The 23947-nt window shown below is 51.5% G+C and overlaps 1 protein-coding gene across 1 annotated transcript; it reads left to right on the top strand.

Annotated features, from left to right (window-relative positions):
* The first annotated feature begins 17329 nt into the window (after positions 1–17329).
* On the top strand, positions 17330–22623 carry VAX1 (ventral anterior homeobox 1). Its single transcript, XM_053207175.1, has 3 exons — positions 17330–17587; positions 18770–18957; positions 20798–22623. The coding sequence occupies exons 1-3, from the start codon at positions 17347–17349 to the stop codon at positions 21380–21382; spliced, it is 1014 nt and encodes a 337-aa protein (XP_053063150.1). The 5' UTR covers positions 17330–17346; the 3' UTR covers positions 21383–22623.
* The last annotated feature ends 1324 nt before the right edge of the window (positions 22624–23947 follow it).

The raw sequence follows: 23947 nt of genomic DNA, 5'->3' as shown, positions 1-23947 counted from the left end.
TAGTTGTCTCATTTTTTTGTCTTGTATTATTGAATACCAAACCCTAAAAGGTTTGTAATATCGTATTGTTGATCATCAAACCCCAAAAGGTTAGGAACCACAAGATCTGAGTTATTTTCCATTGGGCCAAGGTGTTTCCTTTCTGTTTACTCTTTTTAAAAGACCTAAGTTTTATATGCATACATTATATATATATATATATATATATATATATATGCATATATATATATGCATATATATCTATAATATTATGACATATCAAGATTTCTAACATTCATATGACAAATGTTGATGAACATTAACTCTGGAGCAATTTTGTCATACTTGAGATCTTCTATAAAAGCAGAACAAGCCCACAGAGTAGGAAAAACCTGATCTGCTATAAGCATCTGTCTTTATATATATTTACGCAGGCTGCTATCCCTAAGTGTTTTCACCTGGAAAATGTTATGTAGCTGAACGCAGGTCTAGTCGCAGAAAAACTTGTTTGTCCTGGAGCTAAAGAATCAGTAGGGCCCTTAGGACTGTTTTTGCCCTTGGACGTGAGACTAGCTAATTGTCAGCATCCCTCCAACACTTGCTATCGCTTCACTGCTCAGGTTTAGCTGGGAGTAACCTGGGAAGCACAAATGTAACAGCTGCTTATAATAAAAGTGTAATTGGCCAAGACGGGCTACCTGAGGAGATTAAGCCTCCTGCTAATGAGGCCAAGGTCGTATGCTGATTTGCTTGGCTTTGAGATGGTAATAAATAGTCCTTGTCTCCTGCAGTCCCAGTGGCTGGATCCGGGGAAACTCTACCTTCACAAGGCTAGTAGAGAAATAGTTCACGGCCCAGGTCTTACTGGAGAACAGGAGAACCATTGTAGGAGATGACATGGAAATCCATTTAAAAATTAAGCCTCTGGACGCAGGCAGATCTGTGTTTGAATACCGACTCCCCCATTTGCTCTGTTGGTGACTCTGACCAAGTTACTAACCACTCTGGACTTCCGTTGCCTTAGCTCTAAAGATAAAGGAAATAAAAGTAATAGCACCCTATTATTTGTTAGAAAGCTTAAATGACAGGATGCATGTAAAGCCTTCAGTGCTCTGCATTAGTGATCGCATCCAGGGACCAGCACTGCCCATTGAAGACCCAACCCTATGGTTCTTCCCAGTCTTGCCCCATCCTTAGGAAGAATGTCCACTCTGTGGCTATTGCAGTCACATGTCTTACTCCTAGATCACAGGAGGCTTCTTGTCATGGACAAGTGAAGCTTCATTTATTTTGCTTTTCAGCCATCAGGGTTTCGGCTTGTCAGAGCCCAATTGTGCCTGCTTTGTCATGGGTTCTGATCAGTGACACTCTTTCCTGACTACTCCGTCAGGCACTATTTGGGCCATGCCTCTCCTTAGATCCAGTGCCCACATCCCTTGCCCTGTGTTACCTGTGGCTTTAGAAACCTCCCCATCATGTGGGCTGCTTGCCCTTCGTCACCGTTTCTTTGACCGAAGCCCGAACCCTGTAGCCACACCACACTGGTCACAAGTTCAGGGGAGAGATCGCTGCTCTTGACAGCTTGGTCTAGTTTGGGGTACAAATGTGCATGAAAGGAGAACCCACATTAGAAAGCGAGGCCTGAGCTGGGGTGAAACCGTGGGCAAGATAAGTGCTATGGCATATCCCACTGTGAACCTTGCTTTGCTCATCCGAAAAGCTGGAGGGCCCCCTCCCCAGTCAGCTCCTGTCCTAGGACTTCAGTGGAAAACCGATGAGGTGGCCTCTACGGAAGCTTCCTGTCAACTGAAAATCAATGGCACCAAAAACAAAGTGAGAGGCATTAGGAGATCATAAGATGCAGGGAAACAACCGAATAATCACTAACCCTTGAAAGGTGACTAGAGGTGACACATGCCAAACTCAATGGCATGAAGTCTGGTTCCATCTAAGGTGGGGGAAGAGGGGAGAGTGTAGTGGGAACAGGTGTACCAAGGGCCTTCGATTATGTTGCTGTTCTCTGTCTCATGTTGAGGGATGGTCATTATCTCCTTTTCATAAATTTTGATATATGCGCACATGCACACACACACACACACACACACAGGACTTTAGTTGTTGGTCTTAAAAGTTTCATTTGACAGGGGTGCCTGGGTGGCTCAGTCAGCTGGGCGTCTGACTTCGGCTCAGGTCATGATCTCACAGTTTGTGAGTTCGAGCCCCATGTCGGGTTCTGTGCTGATAGCTCAGAGCCTGAAACCTGCTTTGGATTCTCTGTCTCCCTCTCTCTCTGCCCCTCCCCTGCTCATTCTCTGTCTCTCTCTGTCTCAAAAATAAACAAAACATTAAAAAAAAAAAAAGAGTGTCTTATGGTTAAAAAAAAAGTTTCATTTGACAGATGAGAAAACTGAGGCCCTGGAGGAGGAAGTGCTCGCCTCAGCCTCTCAGTCACCAACCTAGTGCTGTAGCTGAATTGTTTCCCCCCCCACTATCCCTCCATCTCTGTTTTCTCTGTCCTCTGTAAATCTTAGCAACATTCTCGACTCCTCTCCCTCCCTCCCCGCCATGCTCAATCCAACAGCGGGTCCTGCCCGTTGGACCTTCTCCCAATGTCTTGAGTCTCCCCACTTCTCCCCACTGCCCCCACCCGCGTGCCCATTCCCCAGCAGCTCTGCACTGGCGGTGGGTCAGGGAAGTGGAGAGTCGTATGGCTGTGGTTCCAGGGTTCCTGGTCGGGTCCCAGCTGAGAGAGCGCCACGTGTATTCACACGGAAAACAAAACTGACCGTCACACCTGTTATGCATACATGGATGAACGTGAAGGTGCTCGGAGACCATGAAGCATGTTCCGTATCCGCATGTGTAGACGTGGAAGTATGTATCCCTGTTTCTGCAGTTATACGTGACGGGCGTGTACTCTCCTCGCGTACACCTGCTCGGTGATGCCTCTGATTCTCGGATCCTGGAACACCTCACTTTCTGGGGTGTGGCATCATCATGGGCCTGCCTTATCCTCCTTGCTAGGTGGAAATCCCTTCATGGTAGGAGCCCGGTCTGAGTACTCTTCACATGCCCCTCAGAGCCCGGGCCTGCAGGGACAGAACGTGTGCTCTGCTGAATAGGTGTTGAATGAACCTTTATACGAAATAAGCCCGTGCTCTTGCTGCTGGTGTTTCCATCCCACCCGTGCGCCTCTCCTCCTATCCCCATGGATGGAAGGCACCCCTTTCTCTGGGACGCCCATCCTTCAATGCCCGGCTGAGTCCCACCTCTGCAGAGAAGCCATGCTTCATACCAGCAGTCCTCACTCACTCAGCCTTTCCTTTCTTCTGAACTCCTTCTCCGCTTGCAGCCTGGGCCGCAAAGCTCAGCCCTCAGGGATGTCTTGACTCATTGGCACTTTAATGGAAGGTTGCAAGTGCCCTGGGCTGGGACCACCATGTCCAGGAGTCTCCTTCTACCACACGGGAGGCCCTCAGCTCCCTGGGGTGGGTACCAGCACGTTACCTGGCCGGTAGAGGCTCAGTAAATATGTGCCGGTGGACCGAAGAAGAGCTTCCTCAGTGGGGTCCCTCCTAGGGGGGACAACTAAAGAGGTCTTTTGAAAGCATAAATCAGAATGCAAACCTTCCCATGGCTTCCCATTGTTCTTAGAATAAATACGAAATTCCTTCCCACAACATATGAAGCTTTCTATGACCTGGCCCCATCCTCCCTTTCCGAACCCTCCTCTCTCCTCCTCTCCTCTCCCTGACTCAGCCAGGGCAGCCTTCCTTCTGCTCCCCTAACACACTACATATGTCTGCCTCAGGACTTTTGCACTTACCTTTCCTCTGCCCGGGAAACTCTTCCCCCGGTTCCATATTTGCTTGGGCAAAATAGTCCCAATAACACACCCTATTACTATTGCCTCGACACTTACCACCGTCTGAAGTGATCTAATTGCTTAACGACCTCGTGCGTTCCTTGCCTGTTGCCCTCTTCTCCCCCTAGGTGATGGGAGCTTACCATCTAAGAAGCAAGGCCTTTGTTTGACTTTTTCGCTGCTGTGTCTCCAGACACTCAACAAAACATCTGGCAATTAATAGGTGCTCAGTAAATTAATGAATGAGGAAAAAAAAATCATATCACACTGTTATGAATGGAACTGTATCCCAAGCCCCTGCTCAAATTCGTATCTTGAAGCCCCCAAATGTGGCTGTATTCAGGGAGATAATTCAGATTAAATGATGAAAGAAGGGTGGGTCCCTGACAGGATTGGTGTCCTTATAAGAAGAGGAAGAGACACAAGAGCTTTCTCTCTTTCCTCAAAAGCACGGAGGAAAGAAAGGCCACATGAAGACATAGGGGAGAGTGGCTGTCTACAAGCCGAGAAGAGAGGTCTCATCAGAAACCAACCTTTATCTCCACCTTTAACTTATCACCTTGGTCTCAGACGTCTATCTGCCAGAACTTTGAGAGAATAAATTTCTGTTAAGTCCTCCAGTCTGCAGTACTTTGTTGTGGCCGCCCTAGCAGACTAATACATACACCATCGCTAATTCGCTGGCTGGCCTTGGACAAGTCAATGTGCCTTAGTTTCCTCATCTATGAAATGGGGCTAATAATAGTGCCCGTTTCATAGAGTTCTGGTGAAGATTTAAAGAAATTAATCCATGCAAGGCCCTTGGGATACTCTATTAGGGCCAGCTATTTGTATTACTAATAGCAGGTTCAGTCAAGTCAGGGAGGAACATCGAGAAAGCCGAATGTTAGAACTCCCAGGTAGGGTATGAAAGAAAAATGGCACCTGGGGAAAGAGGTGGCTTGGAGAGGCCCTAGACAAATGCAGGTGCAAAGCAGCAGGGGAAGAAGAGGAGATCTTTTGGGGAGACAGGCTGGGAGGAGGGACTACGTGATGTGTTCAGGTGGAAAGAACAGGGGAGAGTCTGGGCAGGAGAGAGCTCATTTTTATTTACATGGCACACCGGTGTCTTTAAGCGAGGGAGAAGTCAGCAGACCTCCTGAGCAGGTTTTTCGTGGCTGCTGATTTCATTCCCTCTACCAGCAGCTGTCACTCCTCTCCCTCCTGGGCACCATGCTCTTTCTCCGTCAGCACACTCTGCTTCTCCTCTTCTCCAAGCACCCACCAGAGGGAATGTCCTGGAAAGTAGGGCATCTCTCCATTTTTTAGCCCCTGGGCTAGATCACCCCAAGTCTCCTATTCTGTCTCTCCCTCCTTTTTGGCCTGCAAAGATTTTTCTGTAAAGATACTGTTTTTTGTTTTTTAGGTCGGCTTCACACCCAGCCCGGAACCCAATGAGGGGCTTCAATTCATGACCCTGAGATCAAGATCTGAGCTGAGATCGAGAGTTGGACACTTGACTGACTAAGCCACCTGGGTGCCCCTGCAAGGAAGATTTTAAGTAGAATGTTCAATTTACTGTCAATTAGTTGTTGTGTGTAGACAGCCAGAATCATTTTTTTGGGTGGGGAGGTTATTACTTTCAATTATCCTATCCCACAAAACTACAGCAGGGTGGGGTCTGAGCCTCCAGATCTTTCTTCTTTGCTCTCCTCCTAGAGTTGAAGAAATGGCCTTTGGATCCATAGACACATCCTCGTGCTCTCTTGCTGCTTCCTGTCTGGCAGGGTACAACACCAGCCTCCAGTCTCGGCCACAGACTCTCCGGGTGCAAAAAAAAAAAATGCTGGCCTTGGAGCAGAGAAGTCGGGCTGGTCGCCTGACTGTTTCTGCTTCCTAGAGCCGCATCACTCTGGGTTCCCTGAACCTCACCTGTAAAATAGCATGGGTCTTGGGGAAGATTGCTATGAAGCTCTTGCCCACCCATAAAGTGTTTGTTGTGTGTGATCGTTCTCACTGTTTTATCACCTGACTCTTCTGTTTGCTCATGTTCCCCAGACGCATGGTGCCTGGACCTCCAAGTTGACGGGGAAGAAGGGACGGGGTTCGGTTGGCTTCAGGGCCATCTCCCCACATGGGGTGTCCTTGACGTGACTTGGGGTTCGAACTACTCCACTGATGGAGCAAACCCTGATGGGCAGTTTGGTGAGATGTTCTTCAGGAACAGCAAGCAGTGACCACCTGAGACCCATCCTGGGGCTCTCCAATTTTGTTAGCTCCTCAGAGAAATGGTAGCCTGCGCCCTCAGGTTCTGGAGCAGGCCAACGTAACAGACACCTGCTGCCTACAGCATCACCTGCGATGGTGCCTCAAGGACCAGGCAGGTGACGTGAATGAAGGGACCAACCCGGTGGGGAGCTGGAGAGCACAAGCCCCTTCCAGTAGGGCAGACACTTCTCACCTCCAGCTGATTGCTGACGTGGAAAAAAAATTAGTGCCGTACAACAAGGTCATCTAATTTTTTAAGAGACATTTGGAGTTCAGGTGTTTCAGTAAAATCCCCTTATTTTGAAAACATTGAAAATTAACTCAAATATTAAAAAAAAAAATACAATGTGGACCCAACAACACACGAAACCACAAACTGGATTTGGCTCTGGTTTTCAGCCTTTGCTTAAACTACGTTGGCATATTGGTAGATATTCAGCATGACCATTCTCTGTGACTTACCTGTGTTTTCTTTTGGGGCCTTGTCTAAATACCCAGCAGCAGTCATATAATTTGGACAGCCTGATGACTCTGCCATAAAGCAGGTAGTCTCAGCCTGAGGACCCGCCGCCCCTAAGCTTTGCCACGTGTGACCACAGAATCTGAGACCGTTAGAGCTGGGATCACCAGTGGATCACTGACCGTGTCCTGCTCCTCCTTCAGCAGAGAAGAAAATGAAGGCCAGATGGCATCAGCTCTTGTCTGGGGTCACTCACCTTCTCAGGCACCCAGTTGGGACAATAGTACAGTCTCCCAAACCCTGGTCCTACTTCCTTCTTTTTCTAGAGCTTCCATTTCTGGCTGTAAAATGACGCCCTTTGCTTCAACCCCAAACGCATTCTTCTGAGAAGGGGTCTCAAAACAGTGGATGTTTTGAAGTATTTCTGTACGGGGCAATAGCACCAAATATTTGAGCCTCTGGTAGGTGCAGGGCACTGCGGGGGGAGGGGGGCTGCTCCCTGAACCTCTTTCTGAGGCCTCTTCTATAGAGATGGCGGGCAGAGGCTGGTTGATGTGGATGCAACTCTTCCTCCTTCCACCTACCCAGGGTGCGGACAAGCCCCACAGAGGAAGAACCTTAAGGAGAGAGACCACAACCAGCCACAGGCACCCAGGCTGTTTGCAGGAGGATCCTTTATGGTGTCTGCAACTTGCTCTTCCATCCGCCCTGTTGTGCTAGTGACACAATGTTGCCATAAACAGCTTCCGGGTCTCTCCAATGCCGCTGCCAAACTTGGATACCTAATCCCTCCCAAAGCTGTTTACAGTTCTGTGTACTCCTCTTCATGAACATTATATCTTCATGGTATTAGCTTTTTCAGATAATTCAAACAGATTGCAGAGGCCCAATTTTCCCTTCCAGAAGTCGTGCTGGTTTAATTAGTTAATGTTTGTAAAGCACTTTTGAAGAGGGAGAGTGCTGTGGAAATACTAAGCCACAGTATTAGGAGTTTCTCAACACACTTTGGAACATCCCTCCTGCGCAAATGTCATCCCCTTCCATCACGCCGGGTGCACGTGAGTTCCGACTGCTGCTTCATTTCACGGAGAGCGTGTCAGCCTGCCTTTTGGGTCGCATTGGGCTCCAACACCAGTTACAGCCCATTGGCGTCCCTGGGACCACGGTTCCTCGGCTTCTGTTGTAGCTGAGAGTCTTGGCAAAACCTGAGAACAAATGCTTCTCGCAGATAGCTCATAGTCTTTGGATTCCCTTTCCTCCCTTTGCAAATGCTAACAAGAGCCCACCAGCTAGGAGGCATTCCCTCCCTCTTGGTCCCCTTGATTTGCCTGGGCTAACATTTTGCTGAGTGGCCTTAGTTGAGTTATTTCACCTTCCTGCATTCTTTGCCCCGCGCGCCCCCCCCCCCCCCGTGGACTGTGTTGCAATGGGTCGAACACAAAATATCTGGGGATAAAAATATGCCCATGCTCAGTTCTGTATTCCTGGGTTAAATAGCTCACCTTGGCCACCTTTGAGTAGTGAATAAAGAGAAGTCTGTGTTACTTGCACTGCTTGCACGTAGGAATAGTTTTTGCCTTTCAAAATTACAGTGACGTCTCCCTGACTATATACAGTGTGACACATGTAATTTTTCTACGTTTATTTGACATTAAAATGTTCCTCAGAGGTTTTATATGCTTCTCTGCCTTCTTAAACAAAAATGCAATTTAACCTTTGGGGGCCGTTTCCCTGAATACCCATGGTACATTGCATTCTGTGGCTTTCACGCCCTCAAGAACACATGAGGTCAGAGTTAGTTGTGTCTAAGCAAAGTAACCCCAGATTGTGATAGTGTTTGACTCACTTGGTGTGTTTGCTCGCTCGCGCTCTCTCTCTTTCTCTCTCTCTCTCTCTCTCTCTCTCCAAGATTCCTGCCTCAAGCAGTACCTTACTTTCCCATCTGATGCCTCTAATCTTTTGCAACCTAGGCAATGGGAGAGTTAGGCTCGTTAGAATTAGGTAGAAAATAAGAGTAAATAGGCTTCGAAGGAGTGACTGAGAAGGTCTTCTATGAGCAAAAAAACCCAGTTGTAATTTACAGACCCTGTGATACATCATCTTAACTGCTCAGTGACCTTACCTTCATCCCCTTTCAGTTGTGGCTCTCTTTCTGGATGGGGGGGGGGGGGGAGGTTTACAGGGTGAGTGACTTCTGGGCCAATGTTCCTGCCCACTGAAACAAAAACACTTTCTGCTTTTGAAACAAGGAGTTCTTAAAGACCTACACAGAGTAGGTGTCTCCTGCCTGTTAAATAAATGGCTCCAGCAGCTTTTCAGGCAAAAAGGAACTTTAGAAAATGATGGGTTTAAAGATGCTTTGAAACACAAATGTGTTCCTGTTAGAAAGATACAAATTTATAAGCCAGTTTTCCTGGAAAACCTCAAAGTTCTCTGTGACCCAGAAATGTTGTAATACAATCAACCTTTCTCTTCCTTCTCTCAGAATGCTCCGCCTGGAGAATTTCAGAGCCAAGGAACCACCTGCTGCCATTTTCTAGTCACCACCCTAAGTGTTAATGTTGCTCTGATTTCCTAAAGGTGAGAGCAGAACATGTTCATTTGCATCCTTTTTTTTTTTTTAAATAAAATGAGAAAACAATTCGGGGCTCTGTACCCATATCCCAGTGAGACGGCCCGATTTGATTTTCCAAAAGTGATGAGGATCTCGGCAAAGACCACCTTTGTTCCATTACTGGCTCTGACACTTCGATTCTCTACGGTCTTAAGAGTGACAATGCTATGTCCTTAATGCGTGCAGCCTCCCTCTTGTAATGTCTAAACAGAGAAAGAAGAAAAATGAACATATGAATTATTCTTTAGAATTTGGTTATTGCAGGGGTGCCTGGGTGGCTCAGTCAGTTAAGCGACCATCTTTGGCTCAGGTCATGATCTCATGGGTTCAAGCCCCGCATAGGGCTCTGTGCTGACAGTGCGAAGCCTGCTTGGCATTCTTTCTCTCCCTCTCTCTCTGCCCTTCCCAACTCACTTTCGCTCTCTCAGAATAAATAAATAAACTTAAAAAAAAAAAGAATTTGGTTATTTCATAGGAGGCACTATATAATTCCTTGGTCAAGAGCACGGATTTGGATACGGGATGGTCCCAGGTTTGAATCCAGGCTATACCAGTGCTCAGCTGTGAGACCACAGACACGTTGCGTAGACTCTCTGAGTCTCAGTTTCTCATCTGTAATATGAGTGTTTCAAGTTACTTATGGCACCCAAAGCTTAGTAGCTGAAAACAACAACCATGTATTTTTTTCAAGATTCCGCCATTTGAACAGGGTTCACAATGGATGGCTCATCTCTGCTTCACATGACGTTGTCAGGATCCCTTATAAACTTGCATTCAGCTGGAAGTTCCACTGGGCTGGACCATCTAAGATCTCACTCAGTTGATGCTATCAGCTGGGGCACTTAGTTTTCTATATGGACTTTCTTCCTCTAGCAGGCTAGACTCACTTCCATAAAGCATGGCAGCTGGGTTCCAAGAAAGCAAGAACAGAAGCTACCAGGGCTCTTTAAGACCTAGCTGGTGGGGTGCCTGAGTGGCTCAGTTGGTTAAGCATCTGACTCTTGATGTTGGCTCAGGTCATGATCTCACAGTTTGTGAGATCGAGTCCTGCGTTGTGCTCCATGCTGATGATGCAGAACCTGCTTGGGAGTCTCTCTCTCCCTCTCTCTGCTCCTCCACCACTCGCGCGTGCATGCACGCTCTCTCTCAAAATAAATAAAATAAACACTAAGAAAAAAAAAAAGACCTACCCCCAGAACTGGCAACGTGTCACTTCCACGTCACTCTATTGATCAAAGCCTGTCACGAAGCCAGCCAAATTCAGCAAAGGGGAAAATAGATGCCACCTCTTGATGGAAGAAATGGCAAACAATTCATGGCCATTTGTAATCCAACACAATGGGTGCACACAGGGCTGTTACAAAAATGAAATGAGATAATAGCAGTGGGTAAGTCCTTGACAAATAGTAGTTGCTTATTACTGTCAGATTGTACTGAGTCAACATGATGCCAACCTATTCTCGATTGTAGTAGGTGCTTTGACCGTCACTATCTGGACCTTTTGATTACTCTGGCCGACTCTTGGTTCCTTCTTGCTATCTGTGATTCTACCTAACACAGTGCTAGCCCCATGGAAGGTGCTGGAAGAAAGACGCTAGTTAAATATTTATTGAGTGTTCATTGTGTGGCAAGCACTGTTCTAAGTAAGCACTTTACTTCTGTTACATAATAGCCTTACAGATACTTGTGCTAACCTTACTTTGCTACTGAGTCACAGAGAAGCAAAGTAACGAGCCTAAGGTCACCTACCTAGTAACTAAGCTAACTTGGAAAAGCGTGCAATTCTTGATCTTGGGGTCATTAGTTTGAGCCCCACATGGGGTATAGAGATTACTTAAATAAATAAAACTTTTAAAAAAAGGGGGGCGCCTGGAAGGCTCAGTTGTTTAAGCATCTGACTCTTGGTTTGGGCTCAGGTCATGATCTTATGGTTCCTGGGTTCAAGCCCCAGTTGGGGCTCTGCACTGACAGTGTGGAGCATGCATGGGATTCTCCCTCTCTCTTTCTCTCTCTCAATCTCTGCCCCTCCCTACCTTGCATGCATGTAAATGCTCCCTCTCACTCTTTCTCTCTCAAAATAAATTAATTCAAAAATCTTAAAAATGAAATAAAAGAAATTCCAGTTAACATATAGTGCAATATTTGTTCCAGGTGAACATAGTGATTTAACACCTCCATACAACACCTGGTGCTCATCAGAGCAAATGTCCTCCTTATGCCCCATCACTTATTTAACTCATCCCCCCACCCACCTCCCCCTCTGGTAACCATCAGTTTGTTCTCGAGAGTTAAGAGTCTGTTTTTCGGTTTGCTTCTCTCTCTTTCTTTTATCCCTTTGTTTTGTTTCTTAAATTCTACACAGGAGTGAAATCATATGGTATTTGTCTTACTCTGACTTATTTCGATTAGCATTATGCTCTCTAGCCCCATCCACATCATTGCAAATGGCAAGATTTCATTCTTTTTGGTGGCTGCGTAATATTCCGTTGTCTATATGTATCACATCTTTATCCATTCCTCGGTCGACGGATATTCAGGCTGCTTCCATAGTTTGGCTATAATAGATAATGATACTTTAAACATCAGGGTGCACATATCCCTTTGAATTAGTACTTTTGTATTCTTTGGGTAAATGCCTAGTAGTGCAATTGTTGGATCATAGGTAGTTCTATTTTTAACTTTTTTTTTTAGGAACTTCCATACTGTTCTCCAGAGTGGCTGTACCAGATTTCAGCATCAGTTCTTAATTAATTTGCTTCTCCAGTGTCTGGACCTCTTCCTATGAAATGGGGATGATGGCAATTAGATAAAATTGAATTCATCACCACATGAAACTTTGGCTGGGATGACAATATCTGCGTAAATGCTAGGTATTCTTGTTTTTAGTCATTATTATCAGGTGCCCTGATTCATTGTCAAAGAAACTTAATTTCGGGTTGTATTATCTCCTCCGATGCAGTCCTTTTTAAAATGATGTCTCAGACATTAAGTTATGCTGTCCCAAACCCCTCATAATCTAAGGAAATCTCAGATTTTCTACCAGCATATTTCCCCCTCCTACATCTTCCTGAAATTAAAAAAAAAAATGAAAGTAGGAAGGAAAGCACTGTGTATGTACTATCTCTGATCCTGCTTTCAGGTGGGGTGACAGGGCAGAGGCAAGGCATGTGAAAAGCACCCTCAAGGCTCTGATTGTGATTCAGTTCATTTATATGGCATCATTTCACCCAATCCCAGAGAGAGCATTCATCTTGTTCAGGTTCTGGGAAGACTGGGTGCTGGTGGGGGTGTAGCTTTAAGTTGGGAGACCAGGATTGTCGCACAGATGCCCCCACTAACTAGTTGTCTAATCCTTAACAAGTTGCTTTGTCTTCCTAGGCTCATTTTCCTCATCTGTCAAGTCAAATGAAGGTTATGGAATAGATGATCTCTAAAAACTCCTTCCAGCTCTACAGTTCTATTCTGGGTCTGTCTGCACCTGCAGACAGTGATGGGGGGGGGGGGGCGTTTGGGGAGGGGACTCTGGGGAGGGAGGCAAATTTAGTCATGGGATTAAAGCACTTTTACCTGGAGCAGCCCTGTGTCCTCATGGGTTGTGTAGTGCAGGCTTGACTCAGATTATCCAAATAATTGATTGAGTTCTCTCTCCTTTCTCTCCCAGTGGACACACAGCTTTAGTTTCTGGGAGTCGCAGCTGCTTCTCTGAAATTTCCATCCCAGGGCTTCCGTCCTCCACTGTGTCCTCTCAGAAACCTGTCATGGTTTTTCTGGATGGATGCCCACAGAATTTTAATCCAGTCTCTCTCTCTCTGTCTCTCTCTGTCTTTCTCTCCCTCTCTCTCTCTCTCTCTCTCACACACACACACACACACACACACACACACACACACACACACACAGAGAAAGTACTACGCATAACAAAAAGCAAAACCAGGTTATGGGTTGAATGTTTCTTTATTGAATTTGGTCACTTCAAGGGCTCAGAACATAGAGAGGCATCGCTTGTGCTGTCAACCCCAAGCCACGAGGAGCTGGGGCCCATGAGTTCTCTCCGTAAAGGGTTTGCACGTGAAGCTGTAAAGAGACCCAGATGCTTCAGCTCCCATCCTGGATCCAGCCCTGGTCCCGACACCTCTAGACTCTTGGTAAATGGCTGCTTAATTAAACTAGGTGTGTTCCCATAATACCCCAATTTCTTCCCTTCTCCAATAAGCCTTTGCATTTCCAGTAGGTGGGGGGAAAATACGTCCCAGCTCTCATGAAACTGAGCAGAGCCCCCCCAACTTTACCCAACTTTAAAAGATGCAGTTCTTGGGGTGCCTGGGTGGCTCAGTTGGTTAAGCATCAGACTTCAGGTCAGGTCATGATCTCACGGTTTGTGGGTTAGAGTCCCACATCGGGCTCTCTGCTGTCAGGGCAGAACCTGCTTCGGGTCCTCTGTCTCCCTCTCTGTCTGCCCCTCCCTTGCTTGTTCTCTCTCTCTCTCTCTCTCTCTCTCTCTCTCTCTCTCTCTCTCTCTCAGAAATAAATAAACATTTAAAAAGAAAGAAAAGGTGCAGTTCCCCCAACCCTAATTTGTGGAAAGATCCCCTGCGAGGCAGCTAAAAATGCGCATTCCTGGACACAGCTCTCAGATATTCATTCAGTAGGTTTGGATCCAGGAAACTACTTTATTCGCTCCAGGGCAGCTGATGTAGGGGTGGGGGTGGGGGGCGGTGATAGACTCCTAAGAAATGCTCATGGCTAGAAATGAATAGCATTATCACAAACGAGGAGTTCATGTTTCCATTTGCATTTCATGCTGTTCTGATAAAATCCATAACAACTGATGCTTGGTCATCACGATTCCTGGGATTGACCTTAAGGTCATTGCTCTGTACCTTGGATACCTGTCATGAGCACCCAGAGATTCCAAAAACTCAAAGCAGGAATAAAAAGGGCAAAGCCCTGCAGGGTTGCTAAAGAAGAGTGTAAATACCTTGGAGTTCAAATTCTGCACTTGCCAGCCGTGTGACTGGGGCAAGTTAGGGAACCTCTCTGAGCCCTTTTTTTTTTTTTATCTATAAAACTGGGATATGATTAACCTTCCTGATGGAGGGGTTAAGGAAATTAAATGAGTTCACGCACCCCCTACGTGACTGCTCAATAAACAGTTCCCACTTAGAACAAAATGTGCCACTGTTATTCTCCGGAAGGGAGGGGCAAGTGTCTCTGATGCCCAACTTCAAATCCTTATTTGGGATTCGGCCTTACCTTGGTGTATCCTCCAGTGCCGGATATACAGCTCCGGACCTCCCTGGGCCACCACTGCCCACCGCGCTGGACTTTTCTAAGGGCGGCAGTTCGCTCCCTGGCCGGTTCCCCTCCTCCACCTAACAGAAGAGGCGGTGGACTGAGTATTTGTATTTTAAAAGACTTTTTTCTGGGCCTCTGACCCGACCCTGCAGGTATCAGCGCGGGTTTCACGGGCCTCAGTAGCTTTGGCAGAAAGGAGGAGGCGGCTCAGCTGGGAGCGATGAGGGACCCGGAGCCACACACCCCCCTCCCCACCAAGGTGGCCCCACTGGGGCCAAGGCTTGGGTCTGGGACTTTCCACGGCCTCCAGATCTCTCGAGGCGGGCGGCAAATCCTCCTGCGCAAGGGACCCGGGGAGGTTGGGAAGGGGCCCGGGCCAGCTGTCTGAGGGTATGACAGGAAAGGGCCACAGGCCGGGATTTGGGACCCCATCGTCTCCTCACCTAAGGAGGCCCCGGGAACTGCCTCTGGCCGAGCTCTACAGGGAAAGGCGGGCTGCATCCACCGCCCGGATCCCCTTCGGGAGGACCCGAATCCCAGGGCCCTGCACTGGCTACGCGGTAAGGGGAGCCAAGACCCGGCGACAGCGCCTTTCGCCCGCAGGAGGGGCTGGGGAGCGGAGCCCTCGCGGCCTCGGGGCGCCCACCCGGCGTTTGCGCCTGGCGGGAAGTAACTGGAGAGTTTGCTGGATTTTGTCTCCATCCCACTCTACATCTTTAGGCCAGGGCGGCTGCAAGGACACGTCCCGCTCTCCAGCCACCCGGCCCCACCGAACCACCCGGCAGAGCGCGGAATCAAAGGCACTGTCCATCCGGAGGCCCAGCTGCCGACAGCTCGAGAGGACTGACAGGCCACCCGTCTGTCGGGCCCCGGGAGACCCGCCTCCCTGCGGAGAGTGGCTCAGGACAATCTCACACACACACACACACACACACACACACACACACACACACACACACACTCAAATAAAGCAGAAGCCCAAGGTCTGCCTCCACGGCCAGAGGTGGCTTCCGGAACCGGACCGAGCTTGGGTCCTCCGATGGGCCCGAGGGGGAGGGGAAGGGGCGAAGGACCCCGCTCAGAGGCCCCTCCCACTCGCGGACGTTCCACGGGGTCGAGCGGGGTGGCGGCGGGGCGGCAGGACCGCGGGGCGGGCGGAAGCCCCTCGGAGCAAACCGCACACACTCGCACCCCCTCTCCCTCCTTCTCTCCCACCCTCTCGCCGACACCCCCGCCCCCAGCCCCCTCCTCTTCCCCGCCCGCCTCCGCCCCCATTCTGGGAATTGTGTGGAAAAATTCTCAGCCAAACCTCCCATCTCTCCTCTCGCCCCCCTCCCAACCCCCCGCCACCCCACTCCCTTTAAAAAACCCCCTTTCCTCCCCGGCCCCTGCACTCTTTGTGAATGAGGGCAGGGAACACGGCCCTTCCCCCGCCCAGGAGCCACGCCAGACCGCCGCACTCAGAGGACTGTTTGTTAATAGTCCAATTAGATAATTGCCATCTTTCACTCCTTTTGCTCCGCATTTCCCATAAAGGAATGAATGGGGAGAGCGGCGTGGAGAGGGCTTCTGCCCCGGCAAGGTGACGAGAAGGGCTGGAGCATGCTCCTTGCACAAGGCCATGCGCTTGAATTGAATCATTGTAGCCTAATCAATGCTCTTATTGGATTACTGGCTGTTGCTTTTCTCAAAGATATTGTAGCAGAGACAATGAAATAGCTAGGGGAAAACTTTTTTTTTTTTTTTTTTTGAAGCAGATCTCACAGTTGAGATTTTCTCGGCTCTCTCCCTCTCCCCCCCTCTCTCCTGCTGGACTCTGAGTACAAAGCTGCCCTTTGAATGGGCTGCCTCAGGGCTGACCGGAGGTGCAAGCGTGAAAAAATCCAACGGGAACACTAAATGAAGAGAGGTGGCCGTTTAAGATGGCTGTCAGCGTCGAGGTGTGTTAAGGAGGAGTTATTTGGGACGAAAGCTTGGCTTTTAGAGTTCTGGGGAGACACTTTTCGGGAAAACTTTTACTCCCCCCCCCTTTCCCCCTAGAGGCAACCTCTTTCTTCTGCAGCAGGGTGTGCGAGGGTTTTTGTTGGTTTCTCTTTCCCTCCCCCCCTCCTCCCTCATTCAGCTCTATCTGTCGAGTGTGCAGAAAACCCCTCTAGCCAGTATGTGAGCAGGAGGGTCAAAGGCAAAGGGAAAGTTAATAATGCCTGCTAATGGTACTAACAATTCAGGATGAATCTTGTCAAAAGTTTTTCTGGAAGTGTGGGTCTTTGATTGTGTGTTTCCTGAAAGCAAGACCAGTCATTTCCGTTTATTCACTGGCTAAACCCTACTTGATTGGGGACAAGGACAGAAACCATCCATTACGATCTGATATATTATCCAAACAATTTAGTGTATTCATGAGGTAACCGAAACGTGGGGGCTGCGAAATTACCCGTAATCAATTGCAACAGCGAGTGCACGTCCCCGCGGGTGTCGGACAAGTAGAAGTCGCCGTCTCAGCCACAGGCGGGAGCCGCAGCATTTCGGAGTCGCTCTGCTTGCTACCTGATCGCCAGGCTGGGGACACTGGACGTGCTCAGAGGACGCGGACGCTGACGAGGCGGCCTCGCCGCGGTTCCATCGGGATCCTGGATCAGACCCGCCGCCTCTCCGCGAGCGCGCCACTCGCCGGTCGCCGCTGACCCGCCCGCGGTCGCCGCAGCCGCCCCGCGGGGACATTCATTCTTGCCGCTTGCCTCTCTCTGGGCTGGGCGCAGGAGCTCCTTTGTAGGGTTTTGTGCCCGCGGCGCCTCCTTTTTTTGTTGTTGTTGGTTTTTTCTTTCTTTTCTTTTTTTTTTTTCCTTCCTTTTTCTTTTCTTTCTTTTTTCTTTTTTTTTCCCCCCCATGTTCGGGAAACCAGACAAAATGGACGTTCGGTGCCACTCGGACGCAGAGGCTGCCCGGGTCTCGAAGAACGCGCACAAGGAGAGCCGGGAGAGCAAGGGTGCGGAGGGGAGCCTCCCCGCCGCTTTCCTCAAGGAGTCGCAGGGCGCCTTCTCCGCGTCGGGCGCCGCGGAAGATTGTAACAAAAGTAAATCCAATTCGACTGCCGATCCGGATTACTGCCGCCGGATCCTGGTCCGAGGTAGGAATGGGGTCGGGATGCAGGGCGCGTGTGCTTTGGGGGAAGACTCGGGGGCCCGAGCTGCGCGCGGCTCCAGACGCAGGCCCGCGGGGAGGAGGTGTCGGCTGCGAACTCGGAGAAAGTTACTGGCCTTTCTCTCCCCCACCCCCACCCCCACCCGCGGTCTGGCTGGCCGCTGGGCACTCGCACCCGGGGCGCGCACTCTCCTGCAGCCTCGACCCTCCGAGTCCCGAGGGGCCCCGCCTCCTGGGCTGCTGGGGAGCCTAGGGGCTGCGCGGGCCGGCCGGGGCTCCGGGCTGCGGCCTCCGGCGGGGGAGAGGGAGCAGGACACTATGGAGGACGAGTGCGCGCTGTGCGAGCCAGAGGACCTGCCGCGAGCCTGCCTACGGGCTCCTGCGCCCTGGCGGGCCGAGTGCACCCAAGGGCAGTGCGGGAGCCGGAGGGCAGCTGCCGAACGCCGGCTACTGCCGGGCTAGTTGGCGCGCTGGGCCGAGGGCCCCGGCGCCGCGCTTGAGACTCGCCGCCGCCGCCGCCGGGAGAAGCGGCTGAGCTGGGTCGCCGGGCCACGGATGTCGCCTCGGTGCTCCATTCGGCCCCGCTGTGCTGCGCGTTTTGCGCTCGGCTAGAGGGGCGGCGGTGGTGAGGCCCGGCCCCGGCCCCGGCCCCGCGCCGCCCCCGCCAGCAGATAGCCAGGCCCCGGCGGCCCAGACCGGGTCCCCCCTCCTTCCGCCGCCCCGGCTCAGGAGAGAAGGAAACCCCGGGCTGGGGCGCTGGGGCAGCGGGAGACGAGCCTGGTCTACGCGCCCCAGAGCTGGGGACGGTGGGCCCCGGCCTGGTCAGTTTGGAGACCCTCAGGCTACAAGGGGACCCAGACCGCGCAGCCGAGGCTCCCAGGCCTGAAGGATCATCAGCTGATTTGGCATTTTTTTTCCCCTCCCATGTCTAGAGGCCTCTATAAAGGCCAAGTCTGGTTCCGCCTCTCGTCATAGGTGTGGAGTTAGCCCCCTAGCTCCCCAAAACGCACAGTGTCTTTGCTCCCCGGCTGGCTGTGACCGCAGCCCTCCACCCCCATCCCCCACCCCAGACTGCAGGCAGCTGGCGGCCGTGTCCTCAAGCCAGCTCCGGCCAGGGAGGTGGAGGGAGACGGGAGGGTTCCGGTGGCTGACATCTCCCCCTCCTCAGATGCCAAGGGTTCCATCCGAGAGATCATCCTGCCCAAGGGCCTGGACCTGGACCGGCCCAAGAGGACGCGCACGTCCTTCACGGCGGAGCAGCTGTACCGGCTGGAGATGGAGTTCCAGCGCTGCCAGTACGTGGTGGGCCGAGAGAGGACCGAGCTCGCCCGGCAGCTTAACCTCTCCGAGACCCAGGTACCGGGTGGCCAGGCCGTGCACAGTTCTGCACAAGCCTGCCTCCCCATCTCTATAACTGGCTCCTCCCGGGTACCCAGCCTGGCTCTGGACAGAGATGCCCAGGGGAGGCAGATTGGATGGGGTGAAAGACCTCAGGATTCCTTCCCTTCCATAAACCATTCCTTTCCCTCTACACCCTCACGTCTTACAGGGCCTACACTCTGCCCTCCTTGGCCTAGCCCAGGAGGCCCCAACTGTTGTCCTTTGGAATTCTTTTTAGATCACAGTCTTGAGAATAACCTCCTTGCCTCTTCTGCTCCACAAGGAACCAATGTTTGTCCCTGTCTTGGCCATGCCATTTTGGCCAGATTTCCAGGCACCACCATTTTTGGGGACCCCAGGCTTATTCAACACCCAGGCCTGTTCTTCAAGCATGGGGCTGGGGCCAAAGGCACCTGGGTGCTGAGGGTGACAACTAGATTGCAAAGGCACACATGCCTGAGATTTGCCTGTGCAGGCAGGCCGCCCTGCCCCTTAAGTCTGGACCCATTCCCAGCCCTGGGCACCCACTGGGCACCTAGGAGGCCCTGTCTTCTGTGACAATGATATATGGGATCAGGGGCAGATCTGGGGCCCTGGGAGCCATCACTGCCAACTACGCTTTAGGTCTTTTCCTTTAGGTAAAATCCACATGACGTTATTGGAGTTAGTCACATAGACTCTGGACCCTGGACTTTTCAGGGCCGGAGAGCTTTGGGGCCTGGTGAGGGCATGGCATCAGCTTGGCCTAGGTAAGGGAGACTCCTTTCTGAGGGCCAGTCTCTTTCCCTGTGCCCAGCCCTGAAGCAGGTAAGGAGCATTTTAGGTCTGGGATCTGGGCAGAAAGCTGAGAACTGAAGACAGATCATCTTGAATGTTCTTTTTGAGTTTGAGTTGGCATGATAGCTTTTTCCTGTTTTCTCTACTACCACCCCTCTTAGGTTTGCAAAATCTAGACCCTTCCATATAGCTGCTAAACTCCATTCTGGGCCACCAGGTAGGCCCGAGGAGGGGACAGAGGGAGATGAGAAAGTGAGAGGGAGGTTGGCGGAGAGAATTTGGTTCACCCCAGCCTCCTGACTTCCTCCCATGATTCCAAAGTTCATGTTGGAGAACAGGTGATAAATTAAGAGTATCACTCAGAGCCTCCAATCCAGAGGCAGAGAGAGGAGGTGGAGATAGCTTGGCCTATAAAGTCCATCCTGCACAAATTATTCCTTCTACAGCCACCTTCCCAGCTTGCTGCTAGTTAATGGCCAAGTCTGACCCCAGTAAGCAAGTAACAGCCTCTTGAAGCCTTGGACAGTACTAATGTGGCAGAGGCTAAATTTGGTTGGGCCAAGGGCCTGGGTCCAGCAAAACAGAGCAACACTTCTCCTCACCCACCCCCTACTTCCCACACAGCAGCCTTCAGGCCTCACCCCTCTCCTGGAAATGTGAGCTCACAAGCCAGGATGATCCCCATCTGGATGCATGCAGGTAGCTAGGCAGCCCGGTGAAATTCCTTCTGGTCTTCCTTCGAGTTAGGATCACGGACATCTTTAATACTTTACTTATAATCTCTGACAGCCTAGGCCCGCTTCCACGACCCGGAAGCCCAGCCTAGTGCAGCTGTGTCCAACTCTTGGTGGCCCAGGGAGCTCCCCAGCCAGCAACCTCTCCTGCTGCGAGGTGGGGCTGGGACCGGGGCTGGGCTGGGGCTGGGGCTGGGGCTGGGAAAGGGACCTTCACGGAGCCCTCGCGTCCTGGGAGCCCGCCCCCCTTGACGCCGGTCTCCCCCTGCCCCTCTCTCCCGCCCTCCCTGCGCCCCTGCGCCCAGGTGAAGGTCTGGTTCCAGAACCGGCGCACGAAGCAGAAGAAAGACCAGGGCAAGGACTCGGAGCTGCGCTCGGTGGTGTCGGAGACGGCCGCCACGTGCAGCGTGCTGCGGCTGCTGGAGCAGGGCCGCCTGCTGTCGCCGCCCGGCCTACCCGCGCTGCTGCCGCCCTGCGCCACCGGCGCGCTCGGCTCGGCGCTACGCGGGCCCAGCCTGCCGGCCCTGGGCGCCGGCGCCGCGGCGGGCTCGGCCGCCGCCGCCGCCGCCGCCGCGGCCGCCGCCCCGGGTCCCACCGGCGCCGCGTCCCCGCACCCGCCGGCCGTGGGCGGCGCTCCGGGCCCCGGGCCCGCTGGGCCAGGGGGACTGCATGCGGGCGCGCCGGCTGCCGGCCACGGCCTCTTCAGCCTACCCGTACCCTCGCTGCTCGGCTCCGTCGCCAGCCGCCTGTCCTCCGCTCCGTTGACAATGGCCGGTTCGCTGGCAGGGAATTTGCAAGAACTCTCCGCCCGATACCTGAGCTCCTCGGCCTTCGAGCCTTACTCCCGGACCAACAATAAAGAAGGGGCCGAGAAAAAAGCGCTGGACTGATTTTACCTGTTTGCCTGTATTTATATTTATAGTATCTATTGTGGTGATATTTATGGACTCGCGTATTCGGCGCCCGAGGCTCCTGGGCTGGGCTTCCCGCTCCCACCAGGCCTCTGACAGCTCTCCTTCCCCATTAGTCTCTGCTACCAATCTTATTTTGGGCTACTGTTTTTCTACCTTCCCTCCGTCCTCCTCTCCTCCCCCCAACTTCCTTCTGAATCCAGGAGAATCCAAAGAATTGGGGGGGGGGGGGGAATGCCCGAATTAGCCAACTGATGCCCCAACCGATGCCAGGCCCTGGAAGGAAAAGACTGGTTCTAAGTCAAAGCACAGGCCACCTGCTCTAGATCGGGCCGGGCCGCTGCTGCCGGTGATCATTCTTAGGAATATTGAAAGAGGAAAGCTGCGCGCAGAGCCCTGGGGCTGAAAAAGCCGGTAGGTTTCGTTAGAGCAAAAAGGAAGACGTTCCTCCCTCTTGCCAGAGAAACCAGGGCTTTGGGGAGCCCCTGAGCCCCACTTTATGGACTGCTTGGGAGAGCCGATGCACACGCAGCTTTCTGGCTGGACAAATCTTGCCGATTCCCCACCCCCAACACCTCTAGAGAAGCAACAATCACAACCACCCCCGACCTCAGGAGATAACACCAAACGTCAAGGTGGGCAACGGCGGTGATACATTTGATCGGATCAGCAATAAAGCCAGAGTAATAACTACCACATAAAACCAGATGAAGCGAAACCAGTTTTTAAATACTCCTGTAACAATCCAGTTTGGACGGCTTACGAAAATCCACGATAGAGAACGCTCCGCGGGGCAATGCAAAATTCAAGTTCTGGGTGTTATGACTTTAAACGGGAACTTATAAGGAAAAAAGCAAAAGAAAAGCCAACGCCGCTAGTGAAAGACAATTCAGAATCTTTTCTCCGAGGCTGTTCGGGGCGACGGACGACAGCTCCCCGCTCCGGGAGCGAGGGAAGGGCGGCTGCCCGGCTCTTCTCGCCAGCGTCTCCCCGACGACGCGCAGGCAGAATTGCTGGGCTTGGAGACGAATCGATGCCCTTTGCGTCCTCTTCCCCACTCCCGGATTCAGGAAGCCCTTCCAGCACGCAGGAAACGACTGGATTTCAGAGCTCTTCTTGGAGGACCAGGTGTCAGGGACGGAGACGGGGACAGCGGGGCTACCGGGCCTCCAGTGTGGTAGTCTCGGTATTCAGATCAGCTACCTGCTCAGATAGGAAAGGCTTCCCTCCCCACACCCCTCCCCCCCACCCCCACCCCCCCAGGTTTCCACGGTCCCAAGTCAGAAACCCGGACCGCGACACCGTCACAGCCTCATCCCTTACCGGAGCCACAAACCTCCGTCCCCGCAGCTACGGCCACCCGCATTTTAACCAAAACTACAGACCTAGACGGCGAGGTGCCGCAGCGTCTAGAATGTATTTCTTCCTCCGAAGCGAGCGCAGAGCATTTTTTAAAATAGTAATTTTATTGTAAATTATTTACGTCAGAAGCTCCCCCACCCCTCTTTTTTTTCTTTTAGGAACTAGTGAAGAAAATAATGAACGATTCAAACATGGGTAGGTGTCACTGAATCCTGGCTACTAACTTTGTTCTGAATGTTTTGGATATTTGGATGTTTTGTATTTATGTGGTGAGAGTGAAATATATATATCTAAGATGATAAATGAGGTGTATTTTTGTCTTGTGTTTGAAGGATAAAAAAACAAATCAAAAAAGAAGAAGAAGAAGGAAAGGAAGAGAGACCCAGCAAATGATATGGCTCGGTGGCCTGGGGACTCCTGGGGCGGAGGGTGGCAGGCAGCCCCAGAGCTCCAGGCCCTGAAGCCGGTACCTGCCATGAGCTCCTGAGAGGAGGTTTGGGGAGGACTTTGGTCCCTAGAGACACAGCCGCCTGGCTAAAATGTTGTTTCACTTCTTTGAGTGGGTCTCACTCTCTCTCTGTCCCAATAGGTTAGACCTTCAGGCCCTGCCCCCCACCCCCATTCTCCCCACGTGGTGTTTCTGGGTTTATTTAGGAACTTGTGGCCTGACACCCTAAAGTTCCTGCCTCCTAACATTCCCAGTTTCTAGAGTTTTCCAGCCACATCTCCAAGCTGACCGGCAGTATTTTGGATTCACGCAATCACAGGGCCCGGAACAGTTACGATTTTCCTTTCTTCTGATTTAGAGTCTCTCGGCCGCTAAGAGAAACTTGAAGGAGCAAGAGAATGGAAAAGATATTAATTCCTGCACAGACCTCTTCCCCCACCCCACCCCAGTATATAAGCGGTGGTGAGCGGATGTAGACTGTGCAGAGAGAACGCAGGGGTTGAGGAGGATACATCTAGACACTTTCCTAAAGCATGAGGCCCCCGGGGCGCAGGCTTATCAGTCCTAGCTCCCTCTTCCTGGTGCCCGGGCACCAGGGTGATGCGGGGGCCCGCAGTTCCCTTGGGGCACCTGCACAGGCCAGGCCTCTCGAACCCTCACGAGGGTACTGTGCCCGAACCGCAAGTGTGAAGCACCCGAAATGAGGCGGCGGCACAGTGTGATCGGCTGAGTTC

The sequence above is a fragment of the Acinonyx jubatus genome, chromosome D2, assembly GCF_027475565.1.
Source record: "Acinonyx jubatus isolate Ajub_Pintada_27869175 chromosome D2, VMU_Ajub_asm_v1.0, whole genome shotgun sequence".
In the NCBI taxonomy this organism is placed as follows: domain Eukaryota; kingdom Metazoa; phylum Chordata; class Mammalia; order Carnivora; family Felidae; genus Acinonyx; species Acinonyx jubatus.
This window is presented reverse-complemented; position numbering and strand designations above follow the sequence as displayed.